At 38.1% G+C, this 20,545-nt stretch overlaps 1 protein-coding gene across 4 annotated transcripts in view; it reads right to left on the minus strand.

The window, feature by feature from the left end:
* The window catches only part of LOC124170950 (protein split ends), a 138,429-nt gene that overhangs the window by 22,185 nt on the left and 95,699 nt on the right, over positions 1 to 20,545 (minus strand). The window contains exons 9-17 of one of the 4 annotated variants that reach the window (XM_046550036.1): positions 18,804 to 19,035; positions 17,683 to 18,066; positions 15,534 to 16,061; positions 12,197 to 12,391; positions 8,399 to 8,416; positions 7,225 to 7,432; positions 6,672 to 6,898; positions 6,135 to 6,596; positions 4,844 to 5,044 (exon numbers count right to left, since the gene is read on the minus strand). In XM_046550036.1, coding sequence (XP_046405992.1) covers positions 4,844 to 5,044; positions 6,135 to 6,596; positions 6,672 to 6,898; positions 7,225 to 7,432; positions 8,399 to 8,416; positions 12,197 to 12,391; positions 15,534 to 16,061; positions 17,683 to 18,066; positions 18,804 to 19,035 — 2,455 coding nt within the window. Of the gene's footprint in view, positions 1 to 4,843; positions 5,045 to 6,134; positions 6,899 to 7,224; positions 7,433 to 8,398; positions 8,417 to 12,196; positions 12,392 to 15,533; positions 16,062 to 17,682; positions 18,067 to 18,803; positions 19,036 to 20,545 lie in introns of all 4 variants that reach the window. The other 3 variants (XM_046550035.1, XM_046550033.1, XM_046550034.1) reach the window with 3 other exon arrangements.

Raw genomic sequence — 20,545 nt, forward strand, 5'->3', positions numbered from 1 at the left:
GTAATTACGTCGTAATCTAATAATCTTGCGTGTCATCAGTCGATATATCGATCGATTTTACAATCGAAATGGTATCATTCCAGAAGCGAATGTCTACGGCTGTTGCCGTAATTTGAAAGTCAATATAATTTTGCCCAATTTTTATGATGTTTAAAAAACCAGTTGACTTACTCCGGGTTGTTGTTATATTCTCCGAGTACGCTGTGAGAAAGAAAAATGACTTGTCTGAGCTTCACTCGTCCTCGTTCTGTAAATATATATAGGATAAATCACGGGAGATAGACGCCGTAATCATGAAATCGTCTCCGGGATGTCCATGAAAAATTGCGATTTTTATTCACATGGTATTGTTTTTCATGGTAGCGCTCATTTTCTTGATTTTAAATGTGAAAAGAGTTCAGGAAGGCGGTCCTATGAGAACTACCGATAGTAATTGTAATTATGACGACTTTTTCACTGATTGCAATAACCCCGACTGCTATTATTTACTTTCCTCGTTAGTACGTTTTCCTGGTTAGTACGTTCATTTTTCGTGGTCCCTTCAGAAACGTACTAACCAAGTTCCACTGTACATTGATACACGAAAGTAAGCAAGCGGCTTGGAAATAAGACGCTTTCGCCTTGGGTGTTTCGGTCCCATCGCGGAAACCAAGAAAGAGAATATCTCATAATCTGTGCGAAACACTACCCCATCCAGTGCACGCCTTTTACAAAAGGGGGCTTGGGTTTTTTCTGAGTTCCTTTCATAGGGTACCATAAAACCTGCACCAGAATCGACCCTAGCCGAAGGGGTCGTGGGATGAATTTACGAGGGCGTTCAGTTTGTCGTTGCATTTTTTTGGAGTGAACAAGTGTTGTGAGGTCTGCTGAATTTGAGAATTGTGAAGTGTGTTTTACACTTATCTCTGCTGTAACAAGCCCAATCAATATGTCAGATACAAAGAAGAGGAGAAAAGGTGAGAAGCTTGTAAGCCACGAAAGACAGTTGGTGCTCAAAGTCTTCTCGTACTTAAGGAAATCTCTCAGCATTAGGCCTGCCGAGAAACTTCGAAGGCTACTGGATGCTCGGAGTCTACTGTTTACAGAGTGAGAAAGGAAAGCTCCATTGGTCCATTGGTAACTCCTTCAAAAACTAAAGAAATTAGACAGCCTTACAAAAATTCGAGAGCAGTGATTTTCGACGATTTTGTCCGATCGGGAATTAGAAGGAAGGTACATGAATCCTTCGTGAAAATATTCCTCCGACTTTAAAATCCATCTTAAACTCGGTATATATGGATAGTATTCTCCCAGATTACAAAAGGACAACACTATATCGTCTTCTTTTGGACATAGCCTTCGTGTACGAACGCAGGGGGAAAAGAATCATCCTTATCGAAAGGGATGATATTATTCGTTGGTGGCACAATTAATTATTTAAGGCAGCTAAAAAATATCGTCGCGAACACAGGACGAATGTATTCACAGGCGAAAGTTGGATTAATGTTGGACAAATAGTAAACATTAGTTTGCGAAACAAACAATTAGAAAATCCACGTCAAGCTTTCCTTGCTGGACTAAATACTGGGCTCTGCCCCCACTTCCCGAGGAGGGACGATTTGCAATTATACATGCATGGACGGAAAATGGGTTCATAAAAGGAGCATTGCATGTGTTTCTGTACAAAAATAACTCAATGGATGAGCATGAAGGAGTGGGTGGCGAGTGTTACGAGAGATGGTTTGAGCACTCACTTCTTGCAAACTTACCCGAAGGATCAATTATAGTGGTTGATAATGCCTCTTATCACCCAAGGAAATTGGAATCCTACCCTACTACAAGCTGGAGGAAAGAGTAAATTATGGAAATTAGCTTTGAAGATGTCAGCTTTAAAAGAGATCTTTAATTTACAATAAACCAAGTACGGGAAAATTTTGAAAAATTAAAGATTGATGATGTCTTATACAACATCGCCTTTCATGTAATACTAGCCAGAGCCAAAAAATATTGCATAATATCGGAGGAATAGAAATTTTGTCTCATTCAGGAGTGGCGATAATTTTTATTATCCTTCAATTTATTGTTATTTTTTACATTACAGATTATTCATTATTCATCTTGTGCATTGAATAAGTACATACATAAAATAACAAAAGACTTTTCCTTTTATATTTCAGAAAAAGTATTGTAATTTACGCTAAAAAAATTCCTTGATTTACGCCGTCTTTCGTGCGATCCCTAACTCCTTTTTGAACTAAACCATTTTGGTGCCATATTATGTGTGGTTGCATACGCTGTTAGGATGCCTGCCGGCGGAGCGGAAGCTTGGCAACACTGTTACCCATAAGGCCCATACTGTCAACTAAATGTGGAACGCTCTATACAGAGCAATGCCCTTTTTTTAAATTTCTAGTAACATTTCTTTGCACAATTCGAAATTTCTTTTTAAAGTTACCCATGTATAACTTGCTGTGAACGAAAAAGTCAGGGAAATATGCTGATTGGCCACCGGAAGTGCCTACTCTAGCGAAGTCCTCATCGGCACTGATTCACACCTCTGCCTAGCATCAATTAACCACTCATACACCCATTCATCAATCAATCGCAGTTTTTTGAGGCATGTGCCTCCACTTTCAATGTCGTTCTTCCATTTCTGAAGCACCAGTATTTTTGGCTTCAATGTTTTTTATTCATAATATCCTTTCCACTTGGCTTTCCCTCTATTAGATTTTCTCCACAGCCAACCCACTCTCGTCCCAACAAATCTTAATCGTTACTACAAAATATCCTTCCATTCACCATGTCTCCCATATGACCTGCCTTCTAGCGTCCTTCAAAGACTTCCGTTCCCAGCAACCCTCCCTCCACAGCTGACCCTCAATAATCCCTGAATGAGGGGCCGAGGCTGAACTGTGTGAAAACGGGTGCGAAAGATAGACAAAGAAGACTTCAAGAACGGCTTGAGCAGGCCGCTAGAACACTAGGTCATTGTACTTGACGGGCCATAAAGGGTAGGAGGGGAAAGTGGCTAGGGTCATTAACTGAATGTGAGGATAGCCAATGGTGTTTATTTGGTGAGAAGAAAGAGTTGAGATTACAAATATAAAATAAGGCTGTGGGAGCAATGGCTGGTGCGAGGTTGGGCAAATTACCTGGAAATTCAAGTGCAAATAATTCTAAACGTCCTGAAATTCATGTAGTAAGGCACCATTCAGAGTTCCATTTAAAACCAGAAACTAATATGAAAATAAAAATATCGCCAAGCAACCAAAATTCAACGAATGGTGATGACTTGTAACAGTGATTTCTAAAATTATATGAGAGAAAAAAAAATTAGCCTACATTGGGACTCAAACCTGGGACGCACGCGTCAAGAGTCACTGGACAAGCACCCTAGCCTCCACCACTGCAGTAGTTGAGAAGGGACCAATACTCAAGGGAAGTTATGGTGCGTGAAGTCTTTACATGTGAATATCTCTAGAACCTTGACCTATGCAGAATAAAGCCATGACACTTTTTCTACCTAAGTTGTTGAAGACTGGAAATTGCAGGTGAAGCCCATCGTAGAGGAGTATGACCCTAAAGATATTTACCATGTGGTCGAGACTGGGCTATTATTTATTACTAGTTATTTTTCCACATTAATCTCTCATGATTAGCAGGTTTTTTTTAATACAAAGAAATTAATAAAAAAATGAATTACGGTGGCAAAGACAAAACCCACATAGTATTACTGAAACTTCAAGAATTAAACTATAACTATCCAGATTCTCATGCTAAGGAAAAAACATGGCTTAAAAATGGTGCAAAATAACTTTTGTGGCAAAATCATGAGAAGAAGAATGAAAAGTGATGTAAATCGTATTTAAATTGTAGAATGGCAATGTTTTTCCTGCTCCACAGGCGATCTTCTCTATCTTTCCGCAGTCATTGTATTTTTGTCCATCCCCTAAAAAACTGATAGATCAAGGTTCTACCATATTATATCACGAATTCTGTTATTTTAGATCGCTTCAAGGACTCATAGACAGGGGCGCCGACTTATAAAAAATATTGGGGGGGCCCATATCGGAGGTCTTTCTCCGGGAAGAGGTTAAATTCAAAGTGTGTCGCAGCACCGAAACACTAGCATGATTCACACCACTTGATTCAGTTAACCTGCTTAACCTTATAATTATTTGTTTCAACACACATTGTTGAATTTATTTAAAAGGTAACTATCGTCGAACATGGGAAATAAAAATTAACAATATATTTTTGTGATTTCACAAAGCATAATATAACTTAATTATTTTCTTGAATTATCGAGGGGGCTCTGCCCCCCCAAACGAATCTTTGAGGAGGCTCGGGCCCCCTCAAGCCCCATGGAGTCGGCGCCACTGCTCATAGACAACTTTCTTTACCCGACCACAGAAATTTTTCAGTGGCAATAACGTCACTGTCCTCGTATTCACACTGCTCTATGCCAACTGTCTATGCAGGTGAGCACCTATGCGATATGAAAAATACATTAAAAGATCATCGATTAATATCTTCTTAGTTTATAATTCATTATTTATCATCCACTATTATTCATTGAAGAATCCTTCTTAAATTAATTAAGAGTTTTTTCCGCCACTCATCATCTTCCGCAATACCAGAGCAGACGTCCAAGTACACTTGAAACATTCTTTGTCAACAAGTAAAGAAAATAATCATGCTCTATGAAGGGAGAGAACGCTAATGGCAATAATAAGCCTTGTGTATCCTAACATTAAAATACAATAGGCCTGATGTTTTTGGGTCCAATTTTAATTTTCATGAAGATCTTGGAAAATACCAAAGTAGGGTGAAGAGCAAGTGAGGGATTGTTCCATGCACTCACCTGCATCTTCCTAGCAACACCTTCCACTTGTGTTTGCTCCAGCCTCATTCGTTGAGCAATTCTTAAAGGTAGTGTGCTCCCATCAATATTACAAGGTAAAGAGTCCCTCGCCACATGTGGATTTCCAAACACAAAATGCATTTGTACAGCTGCCTGATCATTCTTCAATGCTAAAAGACCTTGCCACATTACAGGATACCTCTGAAAATATTAAGCAGAGAACTATTACCACAAGTATTACAAAAGCACAGCAAATTCTTCCCAACAATGAAAAAGAAATAAAAATTGTGACTGAGGGATTGAGATTATGGAAGGATAAAGCTCGACTTGTATAATAGTCACGGTTGCAGAGAAATTAATAGAAACTACATTGAGCATAAAAAGGTGAGATTTTTCCAAATGTTCCCTCTCACAATGCAAATAGAAACAGAGTAAGAGTTGTGGTCGAAAAAAGAATAAGTGATAATGATGACGATGCATCTGCTTCCAAAGGGACACCACCAAATAGGACACTGAAATTTACAGAAGAGATCATCTAATTGTTTACTACAGGGAAACTCTCATATTGAAAAAATAACACATGGGAAGAAATGGACAAATAGCAGTACACTGCTTTCCAGTTCAGAATTGCCTTTGTTTTCATCCAGTAAAACACTATTTTACTGGGAATATATATTGAGCTTGGTATTAAGATCCAATTAGTTTCAGCGATGGTTAAGCAAATATTTTGTGTAGGTGACAAAGTATTTGAAAATATAACAAAAAATATAACTTAATATGTTGATTATAGCATGTTTGTGGTAACTAATTCCCCAATATAAAAAGACCCCCCATGGTAAAAAATTATGTATTCAGTAATTTCCATTAATTTCAATAACGATGAGAAGTTTTTGAACAGGTCTGGAGTAATCTAATGATGACAGTGACTGATTATTTACATTCCACTGGAGATTCCCAAAATGAATTCTAGGCATTAAGCCTGAGCTTATTTTAATGGAAAACTTAATTGTAAGAAGTCTTCAATAAAATAATGACATCTTTTATTCAAAATTTCATGAAGTTCTCCATCTTTGGCATGTGTAATGAAATAGGTAAAACATTAAAAATAGAAATAAGTGGATAGCAAAATCGTAAAAGCTACAAACATTTTTGAGTAACAAAATGATAAAGTTTACATAAATAAAGGCAGTAAAAAAAAACAAATGTTATGTTGTAAGATAGCCCAAATTTCTCCATTGAGATTTTCCTGAATTTACCTTTCCCTTAACAATATCAAGTGAGCAATTCTGACCTGCAGGAGAGCAGTGAAGGAGTGGGCTTGGTCAGGCACCTGGTTGGCCAGAGGTGGAGTGGGTGGCCCCAGGAGGCATGGCTGTTGAAACTGCTGAGGTTGAGGCTGACGCAGGGGCGCTTCCGAGCCAATCACCGGATGCATCCTTGCCACGGGCGACAGGGGAGGTGGACACCGACCTCCAGGAGGAGGCGTCAGGATGGGCAGGGGCCCCATCTGCTGATGATGCGACGGCAGGGGCAGGTGGAGTGGCAAGTGACGCGCCGGGTTGTGGTGTGCTGGCGGAGGGTGTGGCGGGGACCGCTGTCCTTGGCTGGGCAGCAGTGGGAGGCCCTCGGCCCGACGTAGCTTCAGCTCCATGTCCATCGATGACGACCCAGGGCCCAGAGGAGCCATGGCGGCCAGGGATGGAGGGATGAAGCCGGGCGGCGGATGTCCCATGAGCAGGCCAGGATGCTGGCGCTGTCGGGTAGGAGTTGCTTGAGCACTCAGAGGCGCATGGGTTGACCTTGAACCAATGGCATAAACATTGGCTACCTGTGGTGAGTCAGTGCTGCGGTCGTGTGGTGAGAGCAAGTGCGATGGTGGGGCTTGCAGTCGGGCGCCCATCGTGGGTGGAGGGGTAGGAGGGGCAGGAGGAGTCGTGCCAGGGCCAGTGGAGAGGCGCCGCCACTCGGGTGGGGGACTCACCCCTGCTTGCGTTTCCATCGCCTGAACTTCAGACTTCCCATCTCGACTAGGACCACGGCTGGAGCGAACTCCTCCTGCAAATAAATGCACACTCTAAATTCCACACAAGAAATTTCCATAAAAATGGAATCTGAAGACTTCAAAACACATTTCATTTAGCTTAACATGCTAGTATCTACTTCCTGAGCAGCTGACTTCCATTCCTATTGCTTTCCTCATAAAAAAAGTTTTCACAGTAGACGACCCAGTATTAAGGCAAAAAAAACATTAGCTTGTGATGGATCACTTAGAATTTATGAAAAGTATTGAAGATGGGTACACCAAGCGACAGTATTTTTATGACTTGTTTATTACCATCAGCAACTACAGGTACAAAAAATGATAAAATAATTTGGCTTACCAGATAGATAAGGGAATTCTGTAGACACTCTCAGATACTGTTGATACATGAGTTGACTATGGACATAATGTGGTGGGGGGATTTCATGGGCAGCCGGGGGGTGAACAGGATTAGGTACTCGTCCATGATGGGATGGTGGTGCTGGGAAAGAACCTCGACCACTAGCTTGGATTCCGATTTCCGATGGCAATCTCCCAATATCACCTCCCTGAACATACAGCATGGTATGAAAAGAGAGCCAAATTTTAATTATTTTAATGTTACCTAGATTCCCCTGAACTTATGATTACTGTAATGATAGCATATATTCACCAATATGAAGATGTGTCATCAAAATGAAATTGAAAATAAAACATTGGTCAAATTTAGCTAAGTCAAGAAATTTCACTTCATTAGATTTCATTACAAAATATTTAAATCACAGCTTTCACCAAGTTCACTTTCTAATGTCACAATTAATATATCAATACAAACACCAATCATGAACTGATTTTGATTATTTTCTAGAATTAAATTTTGACTGAAAGATAAGAAGTTGATCAGACATTTATATTTCTCCTCAGCTTATTCCAAGTCTCTAGGCAAATTTTCATAGCTTAGAAGGATAGGGCCAAACATCATGCTATATTTATTGAGTATTATATTTTTTTTAATTTTAAGGATTGATTATTTGAGACATGAAATACATTCTAGCAGTCATATTTGTCAAGAAAGGAATGATCCAAAAGCTAATCAAAGTACGAAATAAATTCTTATTTCCTAATTATTGCATTGGCTAATCATACTATTTGCATCAGAAATATTCACTGAAAGCCAAAGAGCGGTTCATTTTATTTTATGAACAATCATATTGGGATATATATGCCAGTGGATGGTATCCGAACATGGAGTAGGAAGGGAATATACATTTCAGAAGCATATACTAATATATCACCTTAACACCACTAAAATACTGTTAATGATCACTGTTATACCTAAAGATACGGCAACTAACAATGAGAGAAATATGGTCCATTTACCCCTTTATGGTAACATTTTAGTCATGCATAACACAAACACAACATACATTAAGTGAACTCCAAATTATATTTCCTTTACTGAAAATATACAAAATGTCATTTATTTTAAACAAATCACCTATCATAGACATTGACCCATAAAAATTCCAACATACCTGAAAAATTGAACGTTTCTGTCCAGAGTGCAGTGAAAAATATTTTAGATAAGTTTATTAGAATGGTTGATTTTCATACTGCTAACCTTCACACATCCAATCATACATGACAGGTCTGACAAAGAGGCATTAAATACATCAAAATATGCAGTTTTTCTAGATAAGATATTAATTAACCTTCAGACAAGTACTGTATTCCATTCCATGCACGTTCATCATTCCATCATTGCCTCAATAAAGAAAAAAATAATGCTTTTGCCAAATGAGTCTCATAATACTGGCTAAAATAGCTTCTCATCAGTTCCACACAAAAGATAGGAAAATTCAAAGCAAAACTTTAACAAGTTTGATGCAATACTAAGGTACTTGCTGATTTTTAATAATCCCAGAGGTCCAAGGCAAAGCCCAAAAGATATTAATTGCTTCTCATATTTTTTTTCCAAACTCATTAGGTGATGCAAAAAACCATTTTGCACTATACACAGACTGTAACAGCAAGGCCAATCAATGATAACTTTTAAAGAAAAAAATGTACAAAACTAGAATACTAATGATTAACCATCACGGTACCAGGAGGGATATTTTTTAAACCGAAGCTCCTATTCTGCTAGCTTCAATCTTGTTACCAGAAATGGCTACCAACCATATTCTGTAACTGACAGTAGTTTTCTTAGACCAGATGTGAGGTACAAGAGACATTTCTCAAAAACTCAGCATTTACTTTTAGGACCAATGTAATTGTTCAATTCATCATGTTCCCAGCGAAAAAACATGTTGTGGTTGTACTCGCCTGATGTCTGCTTCAAGTTGGAATGAAAATAGTTTGTAAATTATGAAATGATGAGTGTAGCTTTCAATGTTGAAGAAATAATTTTATTAGACTATGAGGCATACGTGAAGCAATATCTTCGATTGAATAATCAATTGAAACCTCTTGGTAAGCCAAATATCCCAAGAGAAAAAAAACAGCACTAAGGGCAAAAAAAGGTAAAGGGCAAACCCATAAAAGCCATGCCATCAAATGGGCATGCACTCATTTATGCCCACGAATTTCTCGTTCGTGCTTCCATTTTGCATGACCCATCATTCACAACACATTTCATGCTAAAACTTCAAATTCTTTAAAGGTTTGAATCACACAAAACCCCTTGCATTAATACTGACTTTCTTTGTGGACTGCTCTTGACTTTGAGCTTTGAATTAATAACAAAATTTCTTCAAGACTCGAAACTTATACATGACCTTGACTACTGGAACCGAAATAAGATGCATTTATAAGGCCACAGACATGCAAACGAAAGTATAATGAGATCATAAACACGCTCATCAATCACAAGAGGAGGGAATGAACTCATATTATTCATGAAACACCGTGCATGTAATAAAACACAAAAATATCCATCTCTCCAGGTCTTAATGTACCGCAGAAGCAAGCGCGTGTAAGATTGCACACGTGTAAGAGATGCACCCCTATTTTGAGCATCGAAGCTAAAGAAAAACAATTTGTGGCATTTTTTTTAATCCTATCGCGCGGTGTTGCAGACGTATGCCTGGACTATCGTCAGTAATCAAAATTTCCTCTTTCAATACTAGAAATTTACGTGGCATTTTTTCAGCTAAATTTACAAGATATGTATGGCGCTCGGAAATATGTAGGTATTCACTTGTAGTCTTAACTTATGATGCTTACCAGGGATGGTCAGATTGGATACCTTGGATCCAATTATCCATGGATAATGCCCTTCACCTTATACACCACATCAAAATTCGTGAAAAAAATTGAATCTGAATCCAAAATTTTAAATCAATGCTATCATGAATGCAACGTCCCACACGAGGGAGTAGAAGGAGTTCCGATCCTCTCTTCGCATACACTGTCGCTCTATGATGCTTGTTCTACTCACGAACAATTTTGTTTAAAAGCTCTCCCAGGAGTGTTGCAATAGAATTGCAGCCGTGGAAAATTTTAAGGCAAAACACGACAGGCACGCAGCATGAACCTTCCCAAGAGATTGAACAATAATCGGGGGAACAATAACTGTACACTACAAGTAAGAAACGCAAGCAGGAGCATTTTAAAAATATGTCACAAAAGAAGAAACTCCCCTGCCTCCCACTTGTTTTTGACCTAGGGTTTCAGATGACTGACTCACGCTGAAAACCAAGGCCACTCAGTTCCCCTTGGACTTGCGACCGGTGAAGGGGAGGGGGGAGGATAAGACGTTTGTGTAAGAGGCGCACCCATATTTTCAGCTGCAATTTCAAAAAGGTGCGCCTCTAACATGCACGTATATGGTAATTCTTCAACATTAAACACAACAACCACTTCACAACAAACATTGCCATCTACAGACGAATACTGAAAATGCCAGGGAAACTATGCCATTACTACTAATGTGCTGACATTTGCACAAAAGGGGAATCCATATTTGCACACTGGATATATTAACTATTGTATGTAATGACTAGTATGTTGCAATTAGCACCACCACTATAGCATACATTGTCTCTTGCGTCAGTAATATTAATAACTGAGTCACATTTTGCCTTCATGAGAGTATTTTTCCTTAATGCAAATTATGATTTCACATGAAGATAAAATAATTAAAAACAATATTTTTCATTCAACTCATCCAACTAACAAAGTAAACAAGCCACAAATGATGGTACACTACCAAACACATTTAGTACCACTAGGGCTGTGCAAGCAGGAATTTTTTAGCATGTTGCAAACAGATCACTAAGATCTCAGTGTTTTGCAACCCAAACGTTGAGGAAGGGTCATGGAGATATCCGTGCCTCCACACATGAGAACAAAACTTATTCTGCTTATTTGAACATCAAATACTTATTTTTCTGTTTGCTTCTGGTGTTTTCAAGAATGTGGTTTCAATGATTCAGATTTACTTTATTCCATTCAAATTTTTAATTCATCATCATTAGTCAACGTATTTTTTAAGTGAACTTTTTTAATTCCCTTTCAAAAATAAATATGCAATGTGTATGAATAAAATTTCACAAAGCCAGATGGTGTGAAAAAACTTAATTAAAAATTAGTTTTTCCAATACTCTATAAATATCATGGTTATTTACAAAGTAAGGAATGCTGACTTTCTCTCCGCCACTACTAGGCGCCCGTCAGTCGTGAATATCTTGGAGTCAGTGAGCTCGGTACATGAGTCGCCATCCATCCGTGACAATGGGAACGTCTCCACACTGCCCCTTTTACCGATATTCCAAATGAAAATGTGTGCTGCAATTTAAAGTCCCGCCAGTTGCGAGGTGCGGTCTGTGATACGGTTTTTGTTGGCGAAAAACTTCAAACCGATAGACATTTATTGCCAAGTGTGTGAAGTGTAAAAGGACAAGGTAATGAATGAAATTTTTATACTGAAGTGGTGTATTCTGTTTAAAAATGGCCATACCAACATTCACAACAAAGAGAAGAGCGGACGTCCCAGCGTGGTTACTGACGAACTGGTCCATAAAGTGGATGAAAAGATTTGTGAAAACCGTTGTTTCACAATAACGGAGCTTTCGTTTTGTTTCCCACAAGTTTCAAGGACTAAAGTGTTTGAAATTGTCACGCAAAGGCTTGGCTACCACAAATTTTGTGCAAGATGGGTGCAAAAAATTCTGAGAGACCACCATCAATGTCAGCGAATGGGGGCAGCTTTGACATTTCTAGATGCCTACGACAGACATGGTGAATCGCTATTGGAATAAATGAGCAACATGAGTGAAAACAAAGAAAGGAGAAAGAAGAGGTGAGTCAAAGGAATAACATTGCCACATTACCTGAGGCTGGTGGGCTGGTGGCGGTGTGGGCGTGTGAGGGGATGAGGGAGGCAAGGAACCTGAAGGTCGACTTCCCAGGGCTGACATTCTCTCGCCAACTTTCAAGCCACGCATCTCATCCGAGACAGGAGCCCCTGTCAGTCCAGGGGAATCGGAGAGAGCTGGTGACTCTCCACGCAAGCTACTTGATCCCGACTACAGGGACAAGAGAAAATAAGCTCTTGAGTCACTTCTCAATGATAAAATATAACAGGCATTTTTTACAAGCATAAATCCATACTATAAAGCCTCAAGGAAGACTCACTGATTCAAATTCCTGACCACCTCCAGGAGAGCTGCAGAACTAAAAATTTTTGTGAATGCAGGAGATTCACAAAAATCCAGAGGAATATTCCAAAAATCATGACTTTCCCTCTCCTTCCCCTCAAGAGAATTATAAATGGTAAAAATATCAAGCAGTTCTATAAAAAACTGCTTAAGTCAAATTTTCTCACCAAAATTTTTCCAAGACCACAACGCTTGTACCAATCTCAAAATTACACAACTAGCCACACAAAGATTCAACACAATTTTTTCCGCCCTTTTGCAAGCTCAGAGCAGGCTTCAAATTTTATATGGTCACAGCCAACCTAAGATCCTACTTACCACATTTTTGAAAACCAGAAGTCCCCATTTATATTCCCCAGGAAAATATATGGAACTATAAACCTCAAGGGTACTTTGACCATAATGAGAGAAAGGCCCAAAAACAATGCAGACTGTGCTAAAATATTGGGAAGAAGACCCTTGTGACCACATCACCACCCACTGCCCTCAACCATCTCGCCTCCACTCTCTCACTGCTTGACTCCAAATAATCACCAATCTCTCCATTCATCATAAAATTGCACAATATCGTAAAAAAATTTGTCAGCATATTTTAAATACGCAATACTTTTAGTTAAGTTCTAAGCATAAAAATAAATTAAATATGGGAAATTAATAATCCACTGATAATACATAAATGTGTTAAAATATAATTCCATTTTATACATAATTTTATGTATTCATATTGTAAACACCTATTGTTAGAGATCCGTGACAGTGGTTTTATTTTTTGCTAAAATTCGTTTTAAAACCATGTGATTTCGATGTTATAGAAAATCTTGGCGGTGTTATTATAATGCTTCAATATTCCCACATTTATAGGCATTTTATTATTTTATGGTACACATTTCATGAATACATATACTTTTATTAAGCATTTTACATAACATTTAACACAATTTTGATAGTACAAAATTTCTAATAAAACTACAGGAAAGAAATGGTTCAAGTATGTAGTCTTGGCGAATACGATCGGCAAATCCCCACTACCAGCGGCCGAGTTTAAGTCAACGAAATTGCTACATTAGACCCACACTCAAGGTTTTCCTGCCACAAGTTATCCAATAATGCTTTCTAATGCGTCGCGGTGAGTTGCCGGAATTACTGCTCGGCATAGATGCGTACCGGGACGTGAGCTTATATTTCCGCTCTTCCGCGGCCACGTTAAATTTCTTTCCGCACATTTTTAATAATATCTAATTCTTCAGGTGAGAAAGCACCTCATTCTAAATATTTCATGATTGATACATGGGAATCGAAGAGAGAGGCTGTGATAAATTTAACGACAAATTCTGGCGGAGAAGTCACTAAAGTGCGCGATATTACACGGATGCGTTATGTGCGAGAATAAATGAGCCAATTGACCTTGGAATCGTAATGAGATAGAGCAAATGAACGTCGGCAGTGTTAAACAATGAAGGCTTAGGCTTTAATAGATTATGACTTATTAGAATTGATTTTTTCGCTAATCAACCTAAAATCACAAAAAAACACGAAATTTCGTTTTTATTTACCAATTTCGTATTATTTCGTGTTATTTCGCAATATCGTGTCTTGCGAAATTCACGGACCTCTATCTATTGTATGTAATTGCATTTATAAATCATGACCTTGAAAATGTTGTATAAATATTGAAAATAACTATTCTATGTACTAGTACAATAACATAAGTAAATATAGATTGAATATTATATAAAATGTTTGGCTAAATTTTTTCCCTTGTTACATTCTTACCGAGTACTTTTTCGATTTACACAATATCATCGAAAATCTATACAGTGAAGCATTGCCAGCATCACTGTTCTTTTTTTAGAAAGGGTAAGCCTTGCTCTTCCCCTGCAAACAATCCCTCGCTCGCTCCCTCTCTGCCCTCAAGGAGACCCTGATTTTGCCTTAGGTCCAAGTCTTCTCAGTGGATTTCACTGAAATTTTTTCTCCAACATAGAGAACCATTTTCAATACGTAGCCAAGTCCTCAACTGCATATCGGGAGACTTGCAGTCCACTCTTCAAAATGAACCCAGTTCATACAAAAGGGACATGTGTTTATAACTAACCATTCCCAAATGACTTTTCCACGTAAATAGCATGATCAGTGGCACCACAAGTCAGAGACTGATCACCTGAGCGAACCCTAATTTCATGCGCAGAGTTCCCTCCCAGTGGAACAAAAATTTATCATTTATTTGTAAACTCTACTAATACACATTGCTTATTCATCGATAAGAAGTAAAGAGAAATTAAAGCTGCTTCATATCAGCAGAGATAAGACAAATGAATCATCATGTGCATAAAATACTACAATAAAAAAGGATAATAGAAAACAATGAAAAATACAAATGCGCAACTAAAAACTAAAAAATGGCAAAATTCATACCCTGCCAACTTATAAATCAATACCAGAAATAAAATATGTGGAATAGTTTGAAAAACAGACTTCAGAAAGTGGCCTGAGCAATTTCTGTAAAAATACTGAGAGCGCCTCAGCATATTAACTCCCCCTGAGTGTTATCTATAGATGGCAGCAAAAAAATCTTGAATAAAAGAATTATTTTTTAGCATAATGACTTATTTTGATCATTTTTCATAGAATGTAACACTTCTAAAAAAATATCAGATCATGGCAAAGTTGAAATTTTTACCTTTGGGCTGAAAGTGTTAACTTCGAATTGTGAGATCCAAATTCTGAAGTGGACTGCAAAAGGAATTTGATGGAAACTTGATGATAGAGAAAGAATTTCGGTCCACTAAAGGGAGCTTTGAGATTTTGGTTAGGAGAGCTTATTATTAAAACTAAACAAAAGACCTCAGAAGCCTATAAAAATTTTAATCAGTAGTAATTTGAGCATTTTTGTACTTAAGACACTAAGTATGATCTTTGATAGTTTACTTCAGTCAACTAAACTGAGAATACAGAGCAAATAGCAACAAATGTCTTTGGAGGCAAAGCAAACTACTCGAGAATAGCTCACCAAAGAAGTCACGTAAGCTGAAACAGGGAGGCCAGCCTGCAGGACTTGGGGGTGATGAGGAGCGTACGGCATGTGGTGATGACTCAGCAGAGGAGATGATTCCCCACTAGCACCTCCGCCACTCCTCAACGCTGCAGCCCCACCAGTCGGGCTGGGAGTGGGAACCACTATGCAGCCCCCTGGAGACATCTCCGAGCTTGGCATCAATCCCCCGGGCAAGGGGCCAGGAGTGCCTGGGGCTGTAGCTGCCTCAGCAGATGTCACAGTGCCATCTTTCCCATCTGTAGCCAAACTTTTGACGGATCGTGTGCGGTGGTAATGAATAGGCATCGGTGGCACAGGAGGAAGTGACTCCTCTTCGCGCACAGGTGGTACACGGACCAGTGATTGGCCATAATATGGAACTCTACTGTCAAACACTTTTTGTTCAGTTGATGGTGGTCTAGGCAAAACTGGTTCTGAGCTTTCTAAAGCAGTCACCCGTGATGGTACCATGACTCGAACAGGCATAGGGGAAGCCATTCGCCCCTAGAGAAAATTAAATGATACACTTGAAGAGAACAATAAAAACTAACAATATAAGCTGTTGAGGTTCCTCTTATTGTACTTCAAATAGAAGCAATGGTAAAAACTCAATCAGTTTTGCATAACTTTGAGGGGCAAAATTCTGGAAGCAGGAAAAAACTAGCATCGTTGAAGTGATGCACATATTTTTACAAATAACTTCATAAGAAATTGATTATGATTGAAGGATAATTTTAAGCCAACAATTATTCGTAGTTAACAAAATGTTTCACTCTCTCCCCAATCTCCTAATAGAAAACATGGTTAGAAGTAAGAAAGCACACAATTACATTCATGAAGTAGTCTGCCCTTCCGCAGACTGTGTATGAAACACTTATATGCAGGAACTACATTCTTCAGTAAACATATGAACCAAGTGATTAATTAATTTCATTAAATTTTTCAAATAATTTAAATAAAATCTTTTTACACTAAAGCATACAACAAAACATTTACTCCTTCTCATTCATGCCTGTTTAACGAGGTGGTCAGAGCAGAGCCCTCACGCAATAATCCTTAAACAAAGAGATGGCAAAAAAGATTCCTCATTTATGGAAGTTTGGAGCACAGATTCATTTTCAGGTGCACTTTAGCAATAAAGATCCCCAATGAAGAAGATAAGAAGAAGAGAAAAAGTCAGCTTGCTTGCCTGAAAGTACCTGACCTTACTGCGTCCTCATTTGATGCCACCCTGTTTCACCTTATTTCACCATGATGAATTCCAAAAATTAATCACTAATTCATTTAACTAGTTCACGACTGTTTCACACCTACCTCAGATGTCTTAACAACTGTTGAAGAGCAAATGCAGACTAGAAATGATGAACAAGTCAGTTGCATAATTTCCCATGTTTTTCATACAAATAATGAAATTATAACAGAACTTAAGATAAATAATGAAGAAGCTTTTATAAATGAATATCACTTACATCCTAAGCAACCTTTCGTCATTATATTGTTGAGAAATTGTTAATTTCAAATCACTCAGCCATTCTCTCCATTGGTAATAAGGGACCATTGACTTTATTGCATTCAGGACCAAAAACATGATAGATCAAGCAATTACTTTGGCACTGTCAGTGACATCATATTCTTCTTAATGTCTGATGTATTCAGGATTTAAAATGCTTGTGTTGTTACACTCAGATTAAGAAATGACTGCCAGCTACAGTAAGAGGTCAATGCTCAAATGACAGCTTAATGTATACAGATTCATATCAGTGCCACTATTTTTCATGATTAAGTCATACTTTTGAGGTTTTATTTGAACTTCTTATTGCTGGAAATTTCCAAGATAGGGACTTCACAAAATTAGCGTGCAAAAAGAATGTCAGTTTGGAACCAAATTTTTTTCTTTATAATGTTTCCTATGATATTTTTCAAAAACCATAAATTGCGACCTCTTGTATTTCATAATTTAAGCCACAACTGCACGAAAAGAAGTGAACATAGGGTGGGCTAAAAATAATTACAGATGATTGAAAGAAAACCTATAAGCAATTACTCTGAACAATTAAAAAGTAAATTTGATCAAAAAATCACAATGCCAGGAAGAGAATATAAAGAAAAATAAAATGTCACTCACTTGACTTTTGGGACCAGGAATCCTGGCAGTGGCAATTGATGCTATCATTGGCTGAGGCGGTTGTTGCTGCTTTTGCTGAGAAGTAGGAGTTTGGTGCAACATGTGTGTCCCTGCTGTTGACTGAGTCTGCATCAAGATATGAGGTGGCACAGTAGTAATAGACACAGGTGGCATTGCTGGAGGAACGGCCATACTTGACCCACCACTTGATATGACACTTGGGTGACAACCCTCACTCTGACTAACTTTAACCACTGCGGTCGGTTGGGCATTGGACACTGCTGGTGGGGTGACAGATGGAGCCATCGGTGGAGAAGCCCAACTGCCAGACGCAAATGGCAGGGATATTTCTCGGGGCTGGGTGATATAGCCACGTCCGACAGCCTGAGTGAGATGAAATGAGATTTTTCAATTGAGGTCAAATGACAAATTATCCAATAAGCAATGACAAATACAGGATATGAATACTTTTAACACGTTGCGTACCGGAGTATTTCAATTCCTAGGAACGCCGATTCTGGGTGGAGGTGTTGAGATTGGAAATATGCCTTTGGTTAAAAAGCTAATGTTTAGAATATAACTTTACCCAATCAAACCTTATGATGCATCAATTCATTACGAATAACGAACAGCAACTGAAAACATACTAACGAATACATATTGTACGCTTTAAAATTGTTTAGGTTGACATGCCTAAATGACGAGAATCTTCGTCATCCGTCGGGAACGTTCGGGAAAAAAATGACGAGAATTCTCGCCATCCGTGCGCAACGTGTCAACATGTGAAATGACCACCATGTGTTTAATTCTGTGATATCAGTGATATTGCATCAAAAGCACATTCTCTAATAATTGAGAGAGCATCAAACAGTTGAGCCTAAGGAAATTTTATGATCCTAAATTTGGCCCCTTCTCTTTTGAGAGCACAAAATTTGGAAAGCCTTGCTTCAATAATTATTGCTACCAGGTTTGATTTAATTGATTAACAGGTTAAAGAGATCTCAGAATGTGATCGCACTAAACTAAATTACCATCAGCACTATAATACAATAACAAGACAAAATAAAATGAATTCATGCCAATTGGCAATCTAAAGTAGGGAGAGTCAATTTGCATGTTACCTTAGGTTGATGCGTTGTGGGTGCAGGGCCAGCAGTCTTAACCATACTGACAGATGCAGGACTTTGACTAGAGGTTAAGGATTGTGGCCGAATGATTGCACGGCTTCGAGCACCGAGACCTTCAACCACTACGCCCGAGGTCTGTCGCACATCCACACTCCTGGATATTGGGACACTCACATGAGTTGTCACAGGGAGTGTTTCAGCTAATGTTGTTGCCACTCTGCTCACACTAGGAAGAAAAATAATTCAATTTAATAGTGTAACATTGAAAACAAATTATCAGAAGTTGCCCACACATCTAATACCAAATATCCTTGCATAAAAACACCATTTTGATTTTTGTCCACATGAGGCTCATGAATAACGATTAATGAGCTGAGTCATACGTGCTCACTTATCATTAAATATTCAGACAAACATAGATACCATCACTTCATTAATTCTATTTTTCAAAATATAGTTTAGTATGTCCCCTAATTTTTTGTGTGTATGTGTGGAAAATGTGGAAAAAATATACAAGTCCGACATGTCCGTGAATACACTTTCCTTGTTTAGTTATTAATTATGGGTAGAATTAATTAGTATTCCATCCATTTCCCTTCGCATGTAACTGTATCCATATTTTATGTAAACATCAATCTATCAAGCATAAGTCCATTTACAAGGCATTTCCAAACTACCAGAGACAGTTAGGGCTTTTCGCCCACCATATTTTTTTAGATTCCAGAGAGTACAACATGCCAATAGAAGTGATTTTTCTTAATTACAAAAAAGCATTTCCAGCCTGTTTTATGTACACAAAATAGAAAACTTTCTAAAAATATTTCAACTAGATTTATCTACTGGAGAGAGCCACCATTAGTATGAAAAAAACTAAAGGGCCTTGGACATGAAACTTAACATTAACTCTTCAATTTATGTTAAGTGCAAAAGTGGCTTTGCAGTGGCTTCAATAAATATTATATTAAAAAAATAAAACACATATGCCATATTACATCTTCCATGACATTGAAAAATACAGCCAAGATGACATTTATCACACTTCTGCATGAGAACTGAATTGATTTAAATCCAAGAAGTTCTTTACCCAAGCAATAGAATCTCTCTTCTTAGCATTAATCCAAACTGGCTATTACTATTATGTAAGGTTTTCATTATGATTGCATATGCAATTATTTTTTTTACACTTATTAAATTCCTTGAAAGATTCAGCTCCATTAATTAGGAATACATCTAACTTTTGGAGCTTCTTTGCATGACACTTAAGCAATATTAATGAGAGGCATGAGGGCAAACATGACGCGGCTATGATAAGCATATCTAAGTTCCCACAGGATTAGAAAGGATATGATGGCTCTAATTTCACTCAGACCAATTCATACAAATTGTGCTTCAGAGTGTGGGTACCCTAGGGTGCCTCGTTTTTCCACTTTTTTTTTTGGAGTGCATTGTAATACAAAAAGGCAAAAGTTGCGTACCCGTGTGGGTATTACAGTTATGATTTTTTTTCAAAATCGGTAAATATCTTCTGCTCGCTATTTTGTCTTGAAATTTTGAAATTTTTCACAAAAAACATTAAAAATGTAAATGATTTTAATTTTGCTTTAGCAATCACTCATCTTTTCCAATGGGGTACAACGCTCATCTTTCCTTGATATTTTAAACCAAATACGTCGGCTCTATTGCTTTTCATTATAGAGATAATGACCTTTCATCGAGAGCAGTTTAGTGGGGGAGGG

The sequence above is a fragment of the Ischnura elegans genome, chromosome X, assembly GCF_921293095.1.
Source record: "Ischnura elegans chromosome X, ioIscEleg1.1, whole genome shotgun sequence".
Classification (NCBI taxonomy): Eukaryota; Metazoa; Arthropoda; class Insecta; order Odonata; family Coenagrionidae; genus Ischnura; species Ischnura elegans.